The sequence below is a fragment of the Taudactylus pleione genome, unplaced genomic scaffold (genome assembly GCF_031769625.1).
Source record: "Taudactylus pleione unplaced genomic scaffold, aTauple2 ptg000906l, whole genome shotgun sequence".
Taxonomy (NCBI): Eukaryota; Metazoa; Chordata; class Amphibia; order Anura; family Myobatrachidae; genus Taudactylus; species Taudactylus pleione.
In genome coordinates, this window is record NW_028285307.1 from 3016464 (window position 1) to 3033184 (window position 16721).

Consider the following 16721-nt stretch of genomic DNA (forward strand, 5'->3'; position numbering starts at 1 on the left):
ATGTGTCATACATAGTGTATTGTGTGTCATAATTCCAGCATATACAGGACCAGTGATCACAGTAACCCATTATATGTGTCATACATAGTGTATTGTGTGTCATAATTCCAGCATATACAGGACCAGTGATCACAGTAACCCATTATATGCAGCAGTAGGGCCATCCTGCCTGAGCTGAATGTATTTATTTTAGATGTGTGCACCATTAATGAATGTGTAGAACACATGGACTAGGTTAATAATAAAATATGAACGGTGTAACAATAAACAGTATATATATATATATATATATATATATTATATACGCGTGGCGGCAGATGGTGAACGAAAGTTCTTTTCCACGCCACGAGAAGCTGCGGCATGGCTGTACAGGAGCCGGTCTCCTGGGAATAGGCAAATGGCCCCAGAATAACTGAATACTGGTTACATTGGGTGATTATATTATATTATACATTTGCCTTTGGTCCAATGTGGGCAATAGCTCCTAAATAAAATAACACAGGACTTCTTTTATTATTTTTAATTACACTTTATTTTTTTTATCTATTTCACAATTTCATGTTATATGTTTGTTTCATATTTTGCTGAATTTTATTCCAGTTTGAGTTCAAAATAGTTTTACTGCATCTCTAATAAAAGTGAGGTTTAATAAATTTTTTCCTATTTTTTTTTTTTGTGCCCAAAATAAAACAACACTTTTCTCTCCTTTTGTTTGATTCCTACAGGAGGAATTGGTATGGCCGGCAGTTCGATTCCCGTCAGCCCGACAGAAGCAGAGTGCGACGCAGCGCACTCCGGAAGCCTGACAGCGCTGGAAATCCCGATCGTGGATAGGTAAGTATCCACTAACCTAACCCCCCGTAGGGGGGGTGCCTAACCCTAAGTCCCCCCCGGGGGTGCCTAACCCTAACCCTCCCTTCCCATAGCCTAACCCTAACCCTCCCGGGGGGGTGCCTAACCCTTAGTCCCCCCGGGAGCCCTAAACCTAACCCTCCCCCCCCTGCGGCTGTCCGCTCACGGCGCCCGGCATCACTACGATCGTGATGCCGGGCGCCGGTCTCCCGGCGTCGGGGAAATGCGGGCGTCTACATGTAGACACCCGGCATTTCACCCTTGCCGGGATAAGACAGTCGGGAAGCCGGCTGCCGGTATTTAGGCAGTCAGCTTTCACTTGCCTCCCCTACAGGATGACGTCACCCTGACCCTATATACCATTATTATTATTATCATTTATTTATATGGCGCCACAAATGTTCCGCAGCGCCTTACATAGTACATAAACAAGTTGTAGACAAGCGACTTACAGAACAATACAATACAGGACCAGGACATGGATTATATATATTGCTACATTAGTGACCATAATACCCAGATAAGCAACAGAACATAAGCACCAAGTGTTAGGTGCCCTAGTGGGGAGTAAGAAGTAGATGAAAGTAAAGTAGGGAGAAGTACATGAGGGTAGAGGGCCCTGCTCGTAAGAGCTTACACTCTAAAAGGGGAGGGGAAGACAAACAGGGGTGACACAGATGGGGAGGAAGGTGTATGTATCAGGGAGATTGAATGACAGCTGGAAGGCTTTGATTAAACAATGGGTACCATCACTCTGACACAGAGCAAGAAGACTCTGCCCACAAACAAGATGGCGTCACCCTCCTCCTCCTCTATACCGTCACTCTGAACCAGAGCAAGATGACTCTGCCCACAAACAAGATGGCGGCACTTGCGTTTATAGCTGCCGCCCTCCCTACGACGTCAGCGCCCCCGCCGGATGTGACGTGTTTAGACAGCGCCGAAGTGGGCAGAGAGGAGCAGTGCGAGTGCGGGAGACGCTGGTAGAGACGAGAGAGCGGCTGGGACCGGAGAGTGGAGCGGAAACATGGCGGGGAAGAGCGGGGAGGACAAGCTGAAGGAGATGGAGGCGGAGATGGCCCTGTGAGTAGCGCCGCCCACCTTACACGTCACGGCAGGGGTCTCAGGCTCCATGCTAAGGGGGCCTGCCCATCTTGGGGTGGAACTACAAGTCCCAGCGTGGTAGGGGAGGGACATCCTGGGTCTGGCTGCCTGTGTGTGAGCTGGGGGCGTGGCTGTGGCAGTGGGGGAAGCGTTTCTCCCTATGCACGCCAGGCTTCTGGTCTGCGCCGGTTATTGATGGCGTTTAGCGCTCTGAATGGTTCCCTGGGGTTTACGGTCCATGTGCCGGGGGAATAATTGCTTCTCAGGTTCAGATCAGTGGTTACTGGGCTCACTTGTTAATTATACGGGCACCACGTTACTGTGCCCACTGAGCGCAGGCGGTTGGGCCCTTCCCGTGTTGGACGGCTACTTGGGAAGTGCCGCCATCGTGGCAGAGCGTCCTCTGCAGCCGGGGGACTCCTGGTGCACCATACTGGATTTAGATGATTCCCGGCGCGCATGGCAGCGTCTGCCAGTGGGGTCCAGATCCCCCTTTATTATTGCCGGCTGCCTTATTATGGCGTGTAGGCCGGCTGCCTCCTTATGGCGTGTAGGCCGGCGGCCTCCTTATGGCGTGTAGGCCGGCGGCCTCCTTATGGCGTGTAGGCCGGCGGCCTCCTTATGGCGTGTAGGCCGGCGGCCTCCTTATGGCGTGTAGGCCGGCGGCCTCCTTATGGCGTGTAGGCCGGCGGCCTCCTTATGGCGTGTAGGCCGGCGGCCTCCTTATGGCGTGTAGGCCGGCGGCCTCCTTATGGCGTGTTGGCCGGCGGCCTCCTTATGGCGTGTAGGCCGGCGGCCTCCTTATGGCGTGTAGGCCGGCGGCCTCCTTATGGCGCGTAGGCAGGCTGCCTCTGTGTTGCGTGTAGGCGCCATGGGGACTTGTTTTGAATTTAAAAAAGTGAGTCCATAAATATAATTTTAAGGATAAGTCTGGACTGAACATTGTTTCACAGATCGTGTTTGCGCTGAGACAAAATGTGTCCTAGGGACCCATCACTTCAAAAACTTTGGGGTCTTCCCTCATTTCTTTTGGAATGGAAGAATTGTGTAAAATCTACAACGGTTAGAAAAACAAAATGCAACATTTTTGCTTTATTAAGCCATGAGTTTGTAGGTTTTATAACAAATGTATAGGCTTGGAAGTAATGTGCAGCATGGACTGGAATAACATTCTGCAGGTATAACCTCTCGTGCACCTTTGCTGCAGTCTCGTGCACCTTTGCTGCAGTCTCGTGCACCTTTGCTGCAGTCTCGTGCACCTTTGCTGCAGTCTCGTGCACCTTTGCTGCAGTCGTGCTAAGTAGCTTGTGATGTCATTTTGTCACTTCTTCTTGTTTTAGTGGTGTAAAAAAACCTCACAAATTAAGTTAAAGTGCATGAAGTCTGTGGTGCGCCAAGCTTCTTTTATTTTTTTATTAAATATTTTTAATTGTGCGTTTTTGAATCACAAACATGACAAGAAACAACAAAACTACATAGCAGGCGTACACTGAGCCCTGGGCTCGGAAATCTGTGTACAAATGGTTCCCATACAAGCAGCCATCTTTTTTAATGCGCTTAATCTGGGACTATACTATCCGCAATATTTAGGGAACAGTACACTGTGCACTCCTAGCAGACCTTCTAAGTCGTACCCAGCGCATTTCGCCATGTTGTAAAAAGTCAAAGGGTTATGAGGACACATCTGTAGTAATGTCCCAAGGTCTATCCCATCTACTACATAAATGCGCAGTGGGAGTATGGGTGCGTGCCGTCCCTCCAACAGCTCCCGTGATGGGACAGACCCAGACCGGGGACCACTCTGCACCTGGAATGGGTAAGTATGTACAGTATATACAGCAGGAGGGGGAGGGGCTGAGCAGAGGGCAGACAAAGGTGACTCTGCATATATCCCTGGTCCAATACATTAGTAATAATGCTCCCAGACTGCCCCACATGGCATGAGACCCCCCCCCCCTCCTTCCCTGCCCATCATCCATGCTATCAGACCTCCCCCACATGGACAAACTGCTGAATATTATTTATATATGTTTATTTAATGGCGCTAAAATGTATATAGTAAGAAATAGTGTCCCCAGACAATATAAAATATGACCTCTGCGGGAGGGTCACCCACAAGCTACAGTGCCTGGCACAGTGCTGGTACTTCCATGCGGATGGATTGATGAGCTACAATCTTGCAGGTATTCGTTTAGCCCAGGGGTGAGCAATAAATAGCCCTTCAGCTGCTGTTGAACTACACATCCCAGCATGCCCTGATAGCAAAACTGCGGCAGGACATGTTGGGATGTGTAGTCCCATAGCTGGTGGTGGGCGGCTTATTGCCTACCTCTGGTTTAGCCCATGAGACGAGAGGCTCCGTTGTGTGTACCATTTATAGGACGTCCATCTATAAGGGAAGTATATTGGGAGTGATGATCTAAGTGACTGTGTCCCAGCAGTACTGACCTAGTGTGATGTCTGCGTCCTGCCCGCTCCCAGAGTTGGGGTGTTCTCAACTGATAACATCTGTCTGCAGCGAAGGCCGCCCGAGAGCCTGAGGGCACATCACAGGGAAATAACCTGCTGGGCAGCAAAGTTTGGCTGAAATTTCAGTTTTTGGTACAATTCCTTATGCAAAATATATGGTGGCCTGGCGATCCAGCTGGTTCACCTGCAGCTTCCAGGTTCTGTCCTCTGGGGCCGATTCATAACGGAACGCTATTGCTTTTACGCACACAGTCGGACGATTGTTGCATACAGCATATGCATTGCAGTGTGCGCAAATGCGTAATTGCGATTGCGGAGACTACGCGGACCCATTGCAAAGTGATTGACAGGAAGTGAGCTTTTGGGAGTGTTGTAGATGGGAGGGTAGTCGGCGAAATGCAGGGATTGCCTGTCCGTTTGAATGCGTTACTTGGGCGTGCATAAATTAGCCACTGCGACGGCATATGCAGCTTGTGTACTCATTGCGTGCGACGAGGTTAGCGATTTCTGAGTAAGGTCATGGCTGCTGGAATTGTGTGTGAGGGGGCCGATGTATACGCAGGTTTGCTAAGTATTACGGATGTGCGAAAGCGGTAGTGAGCGTCTCTATGCTGGCTTTAGGCTTTGCGATTGCAGTCATTAGCATATTTTCACCACAGACCTGCGTGCGTAATTGCGGCAGTGGTCGGTAACGAATCGGGCCCCCGCTGGTAGCGCATTGTGGGCGCCACCTGTATGGGGAAAGCTGGGCGTTCCCTGATCTCTGTAGTAGTCTGCGGTTACCCTCCCAGTTCTTGCTGGGAGCGGAATTTCCTCATACAGACTCTGTATTGTGCCACAAACACAGCGCTGCCGGCAGCAGCCAGAACGGGCTGCCCCTGACCGGAGCTGACGTCTGATGCCCCAGCGATCGCCAGGACGGAGTCACGTTGTGCATTTATATTTAATACCATTTGTACTTTTTTGGTTTGGGGAGCAGTAGACTTGGTTATTATACCGTCTGCAGGTTTCAGGAGTATCCTGTGTAAAATGTTCCTTTCTTCTTCTAGGTTTGAACAGGAGGTGCTGGGCGCCCCTGTGGCTCTGCCTCCCGGTGATCCGGTGCCTCTTCCCGTGCCGCTGGCTATCACCGCTGTTCCCGTCATACGTCCTGTAATAGCCACAAACACCTACAGCCAGGTGAGTGGATGTGTCGGGGTACTTGGTGCTGTGAATGACTGATTTGCATCTGTGTGTGTGCGTCTGTATTGAGTCCCGGAGAGGCTGAGGACTGCCAGCCTCCTCATTTGTCTACAGTGAGGTCAGTCCGTGGCTCCGTCATTCCTGAAGTATGTCGGCACACAGATTGCTTAGTGTTTGTATCAAGCTGTTCTGACTGCTGAGCAAATAGTGTAACCAAAGTTATATATATTTGGCAGAAAGTAAACCCAACGTTAATATGTAACAAAACCAAGTTTCCCTGAACTTCTTAATGCTCCTAAAATGACTCCAGTTTAGGCTGATTGGGCTATCGCCCTTTTACTTCTCTAGCCCCATCAATAACATACACCAGGGCTTGACAATATTTTTCTAAAATCTAGGAGCCAAGATGAAATCGTAGGAGTCAGACCACCACCCCCCCCCAAAAAAAATTACAGGAGTGAGTGAGGTGCACAGCTGTGTGTTATACACACTATACTAGTCCACAACATGGTCACAGTTGAATGGATACAGTAATATGGAGGCCCCCTCACTGCTCTGCACAGCTCCCCTGCTCCACCCCCCACCCTCCAGTAATAACGGACCACATTTCACATAAAACAATGGTGCCAGAAAGTACAACTGAACCCCCCCTCCCCTCATGGTCACATCACTATCCCTCTGAAGCCGCTCCGTAATCCCTGGCCATGCATAGACCCTATTACCGGGGAGCTCTGTGCAGCCAGAGATAGGAGACAGTAGACAGCCAGGACATACAGGAGATCAGTGTAGACTGAGACAGACAGCATGGGTCAGCGCAGGCCAGGATGGAGAGGAGTCGTCTGTGCAGGCCGGGACGGACAGAGGCACAGCAGTCACTGCAGGCAACACTCAGCACATGCACTCCTGTGCATGATATGAACACCGCAATACTATAGGCACGAATCTCCGCCAGAGCTGATGAGGATCTGCTTCCTCCCTCACTGCAAAATCTGGTAGCCAGGCAGCAAAATCTAGTAGCCATGGCGACCTGGCCCCCGGGATTTGTCGAGCCCTGACATACACTACATGGTGATAAGTGTATGACGCAAAAAACATCACCCCCATATGTGCTCGCTGAGAATGTAATTCCAAAGCCGCGAATATTCCTATGGCAGCGTACGCCCTCCCTTTGCTACTGTACAGATGTGTCCTCACTTACTGGTTGTCCGTACGCCATATTGTGCGACATGCCCGGCGTACTGTATTTTCCTTTAAAATTAGCGTCGGTCACAACGAAAAGCCGCTGAGGGTGCACCAGAGACGCTGGGCTGGGGCACTGACCGCACAGGAATTGGGTTTTATACAAGTAAAAGTTGCAGATGAAGCACAACTTAACTTGGCATGAGGAAAAACTGCGCCCGCTGGCATCTGAGCCCTTTTTACATAGGTTCAGACTCTGTCGCACGCGGATGTACAAATGTCGCACACTCTGTCACACGCGGATGTACAAATGTCACACACTCTGTCACACGCAGATGTACAAATGTCGCACACTCTGTCACACGCGGATGTACAAATGTCGCACACCAAATGAATCTGCTTACGCTAACAATGTAGTTTTGGCGTTTCGATGTGTTTTTAATTATGCAAATAAGATGCACGTTTTAAATGAATAAGATGCTCGGCGCAGCTGAATGAGTCAGAGGGGCTGTTTAGCACGACTGGAGAAAGGACACCTCTGTAGCAGCCTCCATGTTTCTGGGGAGACCTTATACTAGACATGGCTGCTGGGATTATCACCTATTCATCCGCAGGAGCAGTTGTGAGACCTGCCGCTGGTGTGAGGCGATGGGCCCGTTCCTGTACTCTGCGCTTCACTTCATACCAATGGTGTTGAACGGGGATATGAGGTCAGGGCTCGGTGCAGCCAGGCTCTATCATACAGAACGTGACGCGCTGTCTTTTCATGGGCCTCCCCTTCTGCCTCGGGACATATCATTCTGAAGCAGGAACGGGCCTCCCCCTCCCCCAAACCTGCCACAAAGTGGGAAGCACACCATTCTCTAGAATGTCATTGTGTGTTGGGTCTTGGGTCAAACCATGAAATACAGCCCCAGGCCGTTATTCCTCCGGTACACATTCAGGCAGGAAGCGTTCTCCTTTGCAGCGAGTGGAATGGCGCTGAGCTTTACCGACGCAGTTTGAAACTCGGTGCTGCATGTAGCAACTGAGAACAGACCGTATTTCAGAGCTCAGTAGCCCCATTCTGTGAGACTCCGTGGCCCTACTGCTTCACGGATGAGCTGCTGGTGTTCCAAGATGTTTCCCATTCACAATAATCACGTTACAGGTGCCCCGGGCGGCTCTGGATGGGTTATCAGGTGGGATGCAGTCATAATGTCAACAGTTATGTTAACATTGTTGAAACGTCGATATGCAACATGTCAACACTTTGCACGGACTGGAGTGTAAGACTGTGACAGGGCTGGGGTTGGGCTGCGGCCGCGGAGGGCTGGGGTTGGGCTGTGGGAGGGTTGGGTACTAGGAGAAAGATTAGGGATACTCACTCCTGGAAGCTCTGCCGGAACACCTCATCAGCTGACAGCTGGAGACCGTGTAAGTGACCACTAGACCACCAGGAACATTTTATCGACGTTTCATCCGGGTTTGCCTGACAAATGTTGATGTGCTCAATGTCGATGTGCCAAGCATATTGACATTGCGGCTATATCGACATTCTCATGTTGACAAAATATACTGAACCCCTATCGAACAAGGGTCTCCCCACCTTAGTTGTCAGGGTATTGCTGGTATTTGTAATTGGCTGATTTTTGGATTAACCAAGCCGACACCTGGTTATATCTCACCCAGTGCCCATGTAGGCAGCCTTTTATATGTCTAGAATAGATAACCCTTTGTTTTGACTTATGGGTTCTATATATATTTTCGAGGTAGTTAATTAAATCATGTGGGATCTCCCCAAACACTGGGAATAATGATCTAGTGCTGTGTGGGCTCGGTGATCAGTTCCTGGTGATAACAAAGGGATTTTTATTTATTTAAGTCGCACAACAGCTCAGATGAACCCTTGGATGCGTGTTGGGGTGGCTCTGTTCTGTGGCTGGATGCGTGTTGGGGGGGGCTCTGTTCTGTGGCTGGATGCGTGTTGGGGGGGCTCTGCTCTATGGCTGGATGCGTGTTGGGGGGGCTCTGCTCTATGGCTGGATGCGTGTTGGGGGGGCTCTGCTCTATGGCTGGATGCGTGTTGGGGGGGCTCTGTTCTGTGGCTGGATGCGTGTTGGGGTGGCTCTGTTCTGTGGCTGGATGCGTGTTGGGGGGGTCTGCTCTATGGCTGGATGCGTGTTGGGGGGGCTCTGTTCAGTGGCTGAATGCGTGTTGGGGGGGCTCTGCTCTGTGGCTGGATGCGTGTTGGGGGGGCTCTGTTCAGTGGCTGGATGCGTGTTGGGGGGGCTCTGTTCAGTGGCTGAATGCGTGTTGGGGGGGCTCTGCTCTGTGGCTGGATGTGTGTTGGGGGGGCTCTGTTCAGTGGCTGGATGCGTGTTGGGGGGGCTCTGTTCTGTGGCTGGATGCGTGTTGGCGGGGTGGCTTCTGTTCTGGGGCTGGATGCGTGTTGGCGGGGTGGCTTCTGTTCTGGGGCTGGATGCGTGTTGGCGGGGTGGCTTCTGTTCTGGGGCTGGATGCGTGTTGGCGGGGCGGCTTCTGTTCTGGGGCTGGATGCGTGTTGGCGGGGCGGCTTCTGTTCTGGGGCTGGATGCGTGTTGGCGGGGCGGCTTCTGTTCTGGGGCTGGATGCGTGTTGGCGGGGCGGCTTCTGTTCTGGGGCTGGATGCGTGTTGGCGGGACGGCTTCTGTTCTGGGGCTGGATGCGTGTTGGCGGGGCGGCTTCTGTTCTGGGGCTGGATGCGTGTTGGCGGGGCGGCTTCTGTTCTGGGGCTGGATGCGTGTTGGCGGGGCGGCTTCTGTTCTGGGGCTGGATGCGTGTTGGCGGGGCGGCTTCTGTTCTGGGGCTGGATGCGTGTTGGCGGGGCGGCTTCTGTTCTGGGGCTGGATGCGTGTTGGCGGGGCGGCTTCTGTTCTGGGGCTGGATGCGTGTTGGCGGGGCGGCTTCTGTTCTGGGGCTGGATGCGTGTTGGCGGGGCGGCTTCTGTTCTGGGGCTGGATGCGTGTTGGCGGGGCGGCTTCTGTTCTGGGGCTGGATGGATTGTGACAGGCTAATCCCACCTACAATCCTTTACATGGATTTGTACTGATGAGCTGTATAAGCAGAGCCTGATTCTCTCGGAGCTGAATCTTCAAGTTTTTTGCGCAGTGCTGGAAAAAAATAAAAAAAGGTCAGTTTTGGTGTAAAATGTGTATACAGCGTGCGCTCGTCTTATTATACATATTACACAGTCAGGCTGCGAGCGTGCACTGCTACATTATGGTGCAGAATCCGTTAGCAGCGAGTTCCCTACTGTGATATCCTGCGCTAATATTCTGCACATATTGTGCGACAATTTAGCAAAAAAATCCGAATATTTTGTGAAATTCAACTAAAAACAGCAAGTTCTGGGCAAATGCATGAAAGAGGGAAAATTATCCTGAACCCTAATAAAAGTGACACATAAGATAGCAGGACAGTGTAGGAGGCTGTTGGTGGCCCTAACCCACGTATGGGTGGCTGTTGGTGGCCCTAACCCACGTATGGGTGGCTGTTGGTGGCCCTAACCCACGTATGGGTGGCTGTTGGTGGCCCTAACCCACGTATGGGAGGGGGTCACAAATATAGCCAGCCCATGTATTTCAGCAAATAGTGTTTAGAGAATTTTGGGGTGCATTTAAATGTAACTATTGTATAGTTATATGAATTTATATAATCATTACTACCTCTACACACGTGTCCCCCATCATTACTACCTCTACACACGTGTCCCCCATCATTACTACCTCTACACACATGTCCCCCATCATTACTACCTCTACACACGTGTCCCCCATCATTACTACCTCTACACACGTGTCCCCCATCATTACTACCTCTACACACGTGCCCCCATCATTCATACTTCCTACATATGTGTCCCCCATCATTCATACCTCCTACATACATGTCCCCTATCATTAATACGTAATGCATGTGTCCCCCCCACCCCCCCATCATGAGTACCACTATATACCTGGCATTTTAACTTATCTTGCGTAATGACAGGATCTTTTTTTTTTTCTTTTGTCCCTACATTGCTGTATAAACACCTGATAATTCAGTGTGAGGGGTGTCCCAGAGGTACTGCCCTGTGCGCCTGGTTCTGCAGCTCTACCATCTGCAAGTACACACGCAGATCGAGGTTTTAGGGCACCCCCCCCCCCGGAGGTTAGATTAGGCTAGGGGAAGGGGGGTTAGGGTTAGGCACCCCCCTGGGAGAAGGGTTTAGGCTTTGGGGAGGGGGGGGTTAGGTTTAGGAACTTACAGGGGGGATTAGGCACTAGGGGGGAGGTTAGGGATTGGGCACCCCTGAGGGATGGTTGTAACATTGAGTCCACCTTTCAGCACGCCTCATGGATATTGCCCCAGTTTTATGTTGGCCACTAGGTGGTGCTGTCCTCCCACATGTGGTAATAAATAATAATGGCACCTGCTGTATGTATACATGCTGCCACAGTTACCAAATGATAATAAGGATATAATAAATCTTTTTGGCTGATCTGTAGACCGTGTATGTTGTATAGTGATTACCCATTACCAGTGCTGCCGTACAGCTGATTGTTCAATGTTTCCCCCACCACAGGTACAGCAGAGCCTGGACGCACGGGCAGCCGCGGCGGCGAGCATTGTGGCTCCTATGATGGTTCCTCCCATACAGTTTGTAGGACCAGGTGAGCACAATCCTCTCTGTGGCTGGCAATAGGGGTCCTGCTTTATGTATATGTGTGATACCACATTCAGCCGTCATAAACCATAATATATACATAATGTTATCGTTTAAACTCTGCCAAGTGCTGTGTTGTCCTAATGCTCAGTGATTTCCAGGTTCTTCTTATTTCAGCAGCTATTACGTTATTATTCCCCCATTGCAGTGATCCCACCCCCGAGACCCCCAATGATGAGACCCAGTTTCATCCCCCATGCATTACAGCGAACGGCTGAGCCGCACCTGCCGATGCCCAGGCCGTCCTTCATCCCCCACGTCCTGCAGCATCAGCGGCCCAGTGAGTGTCCATCTTTAGCTGAGTTTGATAATGTTCTGGATCTATGACGTTGCCTTATTGTCGCCTGTGCTTGGCAGTGGTTCCTCGGCACCCGGGCATGCCTCCCCCACACTCTATGATGTCCCATCCGATGCACGGCCCGCCACCGCCCCTGATGAGCCATCACTTGCCCCCTCCTCCGCTAAACATGCGAATCGGCCCTCCGGTAAGTCTGGTCTTGTGTGTCCTTTTGTATCGGCTTGCGTGCATGTGACCGATATCGTGTCCGTGTGGTTTATGTTTGTAACGTTAAATTTCCGTTTATCTGCAGCCCGCCCCAATGGGCCCTATGCCGCCTCCTTCTCGGCCTGTGGTACAGTCATCTCCTAAAATCAACCCCACAGTTATACAGGCAGCTCCCACGGTCTATACTGCGCCTCCCGTAAAGAAGGTGGAGGTGAGTAACCTTATTTCCTGGGCTTATTCCAACTATTACGGAGGCAAAGTCTAACACCCGGTGACTCCCTGCAGGAGGAGATTCCGGAACCCCCAGCCGTTCCAGACGACAAGGAGATGAGCTTCGAGGAAGCTGTGATCGGCCCCAGCATGCCAGAAGTTGAGCCCGTGCAGCCTGAGGTCAGTCCCTGGTGTTGTCGTAGGTCAGCAGAACCTTTTACCCCTGCCCAGGCCTGGCAATGAAAGGATTTCTTTGTAGGTGGTGCTGGAACCCGTTCAGGAGGATAAGAAGAAGTCTAAGCCAGAGAAGCTGAAGCGATGTATCCGTACGGCGGCTGGGACGTCCTGGGAAGATCAGAGCCTGCTGGAGTGGGACACCGGTGGGTGCACGTTCTGTGCTTGTTGGGTGTCTGTAGGTCTGATCACTGGATGATTCGTTTCCTGGGTGCAGTCACCGGGCCTGTGATTCGGGTTGGCGGTTTCATCACTTCCGTACATTTCTCTGTATTAATGATAATCCGGAGCCTTGTATCTCCACTTTCACCATGAGAGATTGAAGGAATTATTATAATCCTTCTATTCAGTTTTACAGAGCAGCTAATCTAGCACCTTTTACTGTTTGTTTCTGTTATTGTTACATGGGAATATGCCTAGCATAGGGTCTGACAGTGCACACTGAGGATTTACAATCCGTTTTATAGCTTTTTGTCATCCGTCTTCCTGACCTTTAAATCCTTTGCAGTCTAGTTTCCTGTTTATCTTCCATGTGCCTGCAGTCCCTGTGTTCTGTCACAAGATGGCGGTAGTGCATGCTGCTTTGTACAACACATACTGTAGATCTCCCCGGGGACTTGTCGGCAGCACTTTCATTCAGCCCGTTGTGTCCAATCTTACAGATGACTTCCGGATTTTCTGTGGGGACCTTGGAAACGAGGTGAACGACGATATCCTCGCCCGAGCGTTCAGCCGCTATCCCTCTTTCCTGAAGGCCAAGGTGATCCGAGATAAGCGCACGGGCAAAACCAAAGGTTACGGTTTTGTGAGCTTCAAGGACCCCAACGATTACGTCCGGGCCATGAGGGAGATGAACGGTGAGCAGGAAGCCTGTTACTGTATAGAGTGATGACCGCACACATACCATATGTACAGTGCAGTGTTATACAGCGATATAATAACACCGGTTGGAATAAGAGTGCACGTTCTTAGTCATACGATGTTATCGACCACACACAGCCCAGGTGTACTCCTTCCACACTGTATACACCTCTCATGGGCAGCCAATAACTACAGCAGGGGTGGGGAACCTTTATTCTGCCCAGGGCCATTTCGATATATAGAACATTATTCGCGGGCCTGAATGGAAGCCACGCCCCCTCTGAGTGATGTCACACAGGGGCTGGGCCACAATTGCCGGTGATTACAGCAATGCCTGGAGCATCCTGAGGATGCGACCGTCTGAAGTGTCCTAAGGACTCACCAGGCAGCACTGCTGCATAGATTCTGGCTGCAGGGTAACATTATAGGCACCCTGATGGCCAGATGAGGCTAGGAGAAAAAAGCTCTGAGGGCCAGACCTAATGATTCCGGGGGCCTTGTACGGCCCCAGAGCCTGAGGATCCCCATCCCTGAACTAGAGTATAGGACACAGTCTACATGAGGATTAGCGAGACTTTAGTGTCCTGTATATATGCGGATATCTAATTTGTGGACATCTGTGAAGTCTCCTCTCCCAGGAAACGTGTAGAAAGCTGGTGTTGTCCATGGCAACCAATCAGGTCTAATTATTCTCACACCCTGTAGAAAGTGCACGACCCTAACCTGAGCAGCACCATCCGTCTTACACGGTCACCCACCTCTCCTCCATTGTTCTATATAAAGACGGCTTCCTATATTCCCCTACACTAGCAGCGGAAGGCGACGTTGTCAGGATATAATGTAAATCCAGCCAATGGATTCCCTGGGACCTAGAGTAACCATGAGAACACAATGCGCTTTGTATGCGATACTGGCTCAGCCCGCGGAGCGTCTCACACGGCTCTTTCATTCTTCCTCTCCAGGTAAATACGTGGGATCTCGTCCCATCAAGCTTAGGAAGAGTATGTGGAAAGATCGCAATATGGACGTGGTGCGTAAGAAGCAGCGAGAAAAGAAGAAGCTGGGCCTCAGGTAATCCTGAGCGAACATGAACTGCGCAACTTTGTTTTGGGCCTCTCAGCTCCTCTGCCCAATTTTAATGACTGGTCCGTGTGGACATTGGGGGCCCGGTTACCCACAATCCCCTGTACCTCGCCACGTCTGATGTCCTATAAAGCCCGGGGGCCGAAACGCAAGCACAGGAGTTGTCACAACGCATTTCCCGTTATGTGACCTATTGGGCAACGCTATCTTCTGAGGACAGATGTGAGGAGACCCCTCTGATTTCTGGGGGGGGTCTGTTAGAGGAAAACAAGTCCCAATCTGATCACCTGCTGCTGAGGGACCGGGATATTGTGGTTTATTGTTTCTATTTATCCATAAAGAGTTTTCTCATTTTATTCCCTTGTGGCCTTTATATTGTCATGTGCTAACTGCTCGAATGCTGGGCCTTGTAGTGCTGCCAGCCTGTACGCTGCAGGTTGGCCTTTATATTGTCATGTGCTAACTGCTAGAATGCTGGGCCTTGTAGTGCCACCAGGCTGCAGCTTACATCCATCTCCAGTACAACACACACCCTCATTCTTATCCTTCAGGTTCTTTGTTGTATTTAATACATTACATCAGTTTTGTCATCATTCTAAAAATATATATCTGCATTGCCATGTACACGAATATAATGAAATTGCTTAGGGGTTTATAAGCCTTGGATGGGAGCTAAAGTACCAACCAACCAGCTCCTAAACGTCATTTTTTTTCCCAAACACAGCTGTGACATGACAGTTTGGAGCTGATTGGCTGATACTTTCTCTTCGCTTTATCTCCATCCAAGGTTTTGTACATAGACCCCTCAGTTCCAAAGATTACCCTGGTAATTCGCTTTCATTAAGTTGCATTAATCAGACCATGTAAGATGTAATATCACTAACAGCCAGCAGGTGGCACTATGGCCTGAATTTTGTCTAAGCTGGGTACGCACTGTAGCAATGTCGGGCCTATATGCTGTTATGTTGACTCTTATTGCCTACATCGCTCAGTGTGTACGCATGGTTGCGCACTCCTGTAGCCGCTAGCAACGGTCGCCAGTTGCATCATTCATTAAAGTCGTCCAGTGTGGACGCACAATCACTGTTGATGATGACGGAACGAATGCCCATTGCTCCACTGTGTAACCAGCTTTTACTATGAACTTTTCTATTGTAGACAAAATTTAATAAGTTCCAAAACTGTCTTCAAGGCCGTCTATCAGTCCAGGTTTTAAGGATATCCATACTTGAGCCCAGATGGTTAAATCAAAATGACTGAGGTACTAATGAAGTCACCTGTGCTCAAGAATGGCTATCCTTAAAACCTGGACTATTGGGGTGCCAAGAGGACCAAGTTTTTTAACCTGTCAGTGCCCGGTTTAGTACAGGCAGGCTTCAGTATCCAGCTTGGATCATACAAACTGTTCCTGTAATAACAACTAATACATTCCTACAGGATCATATTGGAAATCTCAGTTCTGTGTTATTTATATAGAATATCAAAATCTTTTGAAAAGTTTAAATAGTGTTTATAAATGTATTATACAGGTAAGGCCCTGCCTGCTCCTCCGTTGTTGCAGTGTGCACCCCTGGGTGATGGTCACCTGTGTCCTGGGATGCTGCGTTATGTGTGACGTAACTGTGCGCCGACTCTTAGGGTGCATGTTTTGTACATCCAGCAAATGTAGGGGGGGAATCTGTATGAAATACCGCCGGCCGCATGGCCGGTGGTTCGATTCCCGGCAGTGCCTGGCCGACAAAAGCAGAGTTCCCGGCAGCGGAAGCCCGACAGTGCTGGAAATCCCGATCGTCGCTAAGGTAAGTATAACCTAACCTAACCCTCCTTAGGGGTGCCGAACCCTAACCTCCCCCCCCCCCCCCCCCCCCCAAGTGCCTAGCCCTAATTCCCCCCTCTAAGTGCCTAACACCCCCCCCCCTTCCTTGCTGCCTAAACCCAAGTCCCCCCTCCTGGGGGCGCCTAACCCTCTATCCCTCTAGCCTAGCCCTCCCGGGGGGGGGTGCCTAACCTGAAGTCCCCCCCGGGTGCCCTAAACCTAACCCTCCCCCCCGCCGCGGCTGTCCGCTCGCGGCGCCTGGCATCACTACGATCGGGATGCCTGGCGCCGGTCTCCCGGCGTCGGGGAAATGTCAGGCATCTACATCTAGACGTCTGGGATATGACAGTCGGGAAGCCGGTTGTCTGTGTTAAGGCAGCCGGTTTCCCGATTGTATACCGTAGGGGAAAGTATCCATGTCATATACAGATCGGCCTGACGTTACTGAGACCTTGTTGCCTTTGAATGATGACAAATCTTACGTGTGGTGTAATCCTGTA

At 50.6% G+C, this 16721-nt stretch overlaps 1 protein-coding gene across 1 annotated transcript; it reads left to right on the plus strand.

The window, feature by feature from the left end:
* Positions 1 to 1749: 1749 nt before the first annotated feature.
* Positions 1750 to 14761, plus strand: RBM42 (RNA binding motif protein 42). Its single transcript, XM_088459337.1, has 10 exons — positions 1750 to 1935; positions 5475 to 5604; positions 11372 to 11459; positions 11661 to 11792; positions 11870 to 11997; positions 12103 to 12228; positions 12303 to 12407; positions 12487 to 12607; positions 13124 to 13318; positions 14285 to 14761. Exons 1-10 carry the CDS (start codon positions 1880 to 1882, stop codon positions 14395 to 14397), a joined length of 1194 nt encoding a protein of 397 aa, XP_088315463.1. The 5' UTR covers positions 1750 to 1879; the 3' UTR covers positions 14398 to 14761.
* The last annotated feature ends 1960 nt before the right edge of the window (positions 14762 to 16721 follow it).

What these genes read in the sequence shown, in the direction of transcription:
- RBM42 (XM_088459337.1), top strand. Translation starts at nt 1,880, where the DNA reads ATGGCGGGGAAGAGCGGGGAGGACAAGCTGAAGGAGATGGAGGCGGAG. An exon ending in ATGGAGGCGGAGATGGCCCT is followed by an intron (nt 1,936 to 5,474) that starts GTGAGTAGCGCC and finishes TTCTTCTTCTAG; the next exon opens with GTTTGAACAGGAGGTGCTGG. An exon ending in CTCCCGTAAAGAAGGTGGAG is followed by an intron (nt 12,229 to 12,302) that starts GTGAGTAACCTT and finishes GACTCCCTGCAG; the next exon opens with GAGGAGATTCCGGAACCCCC.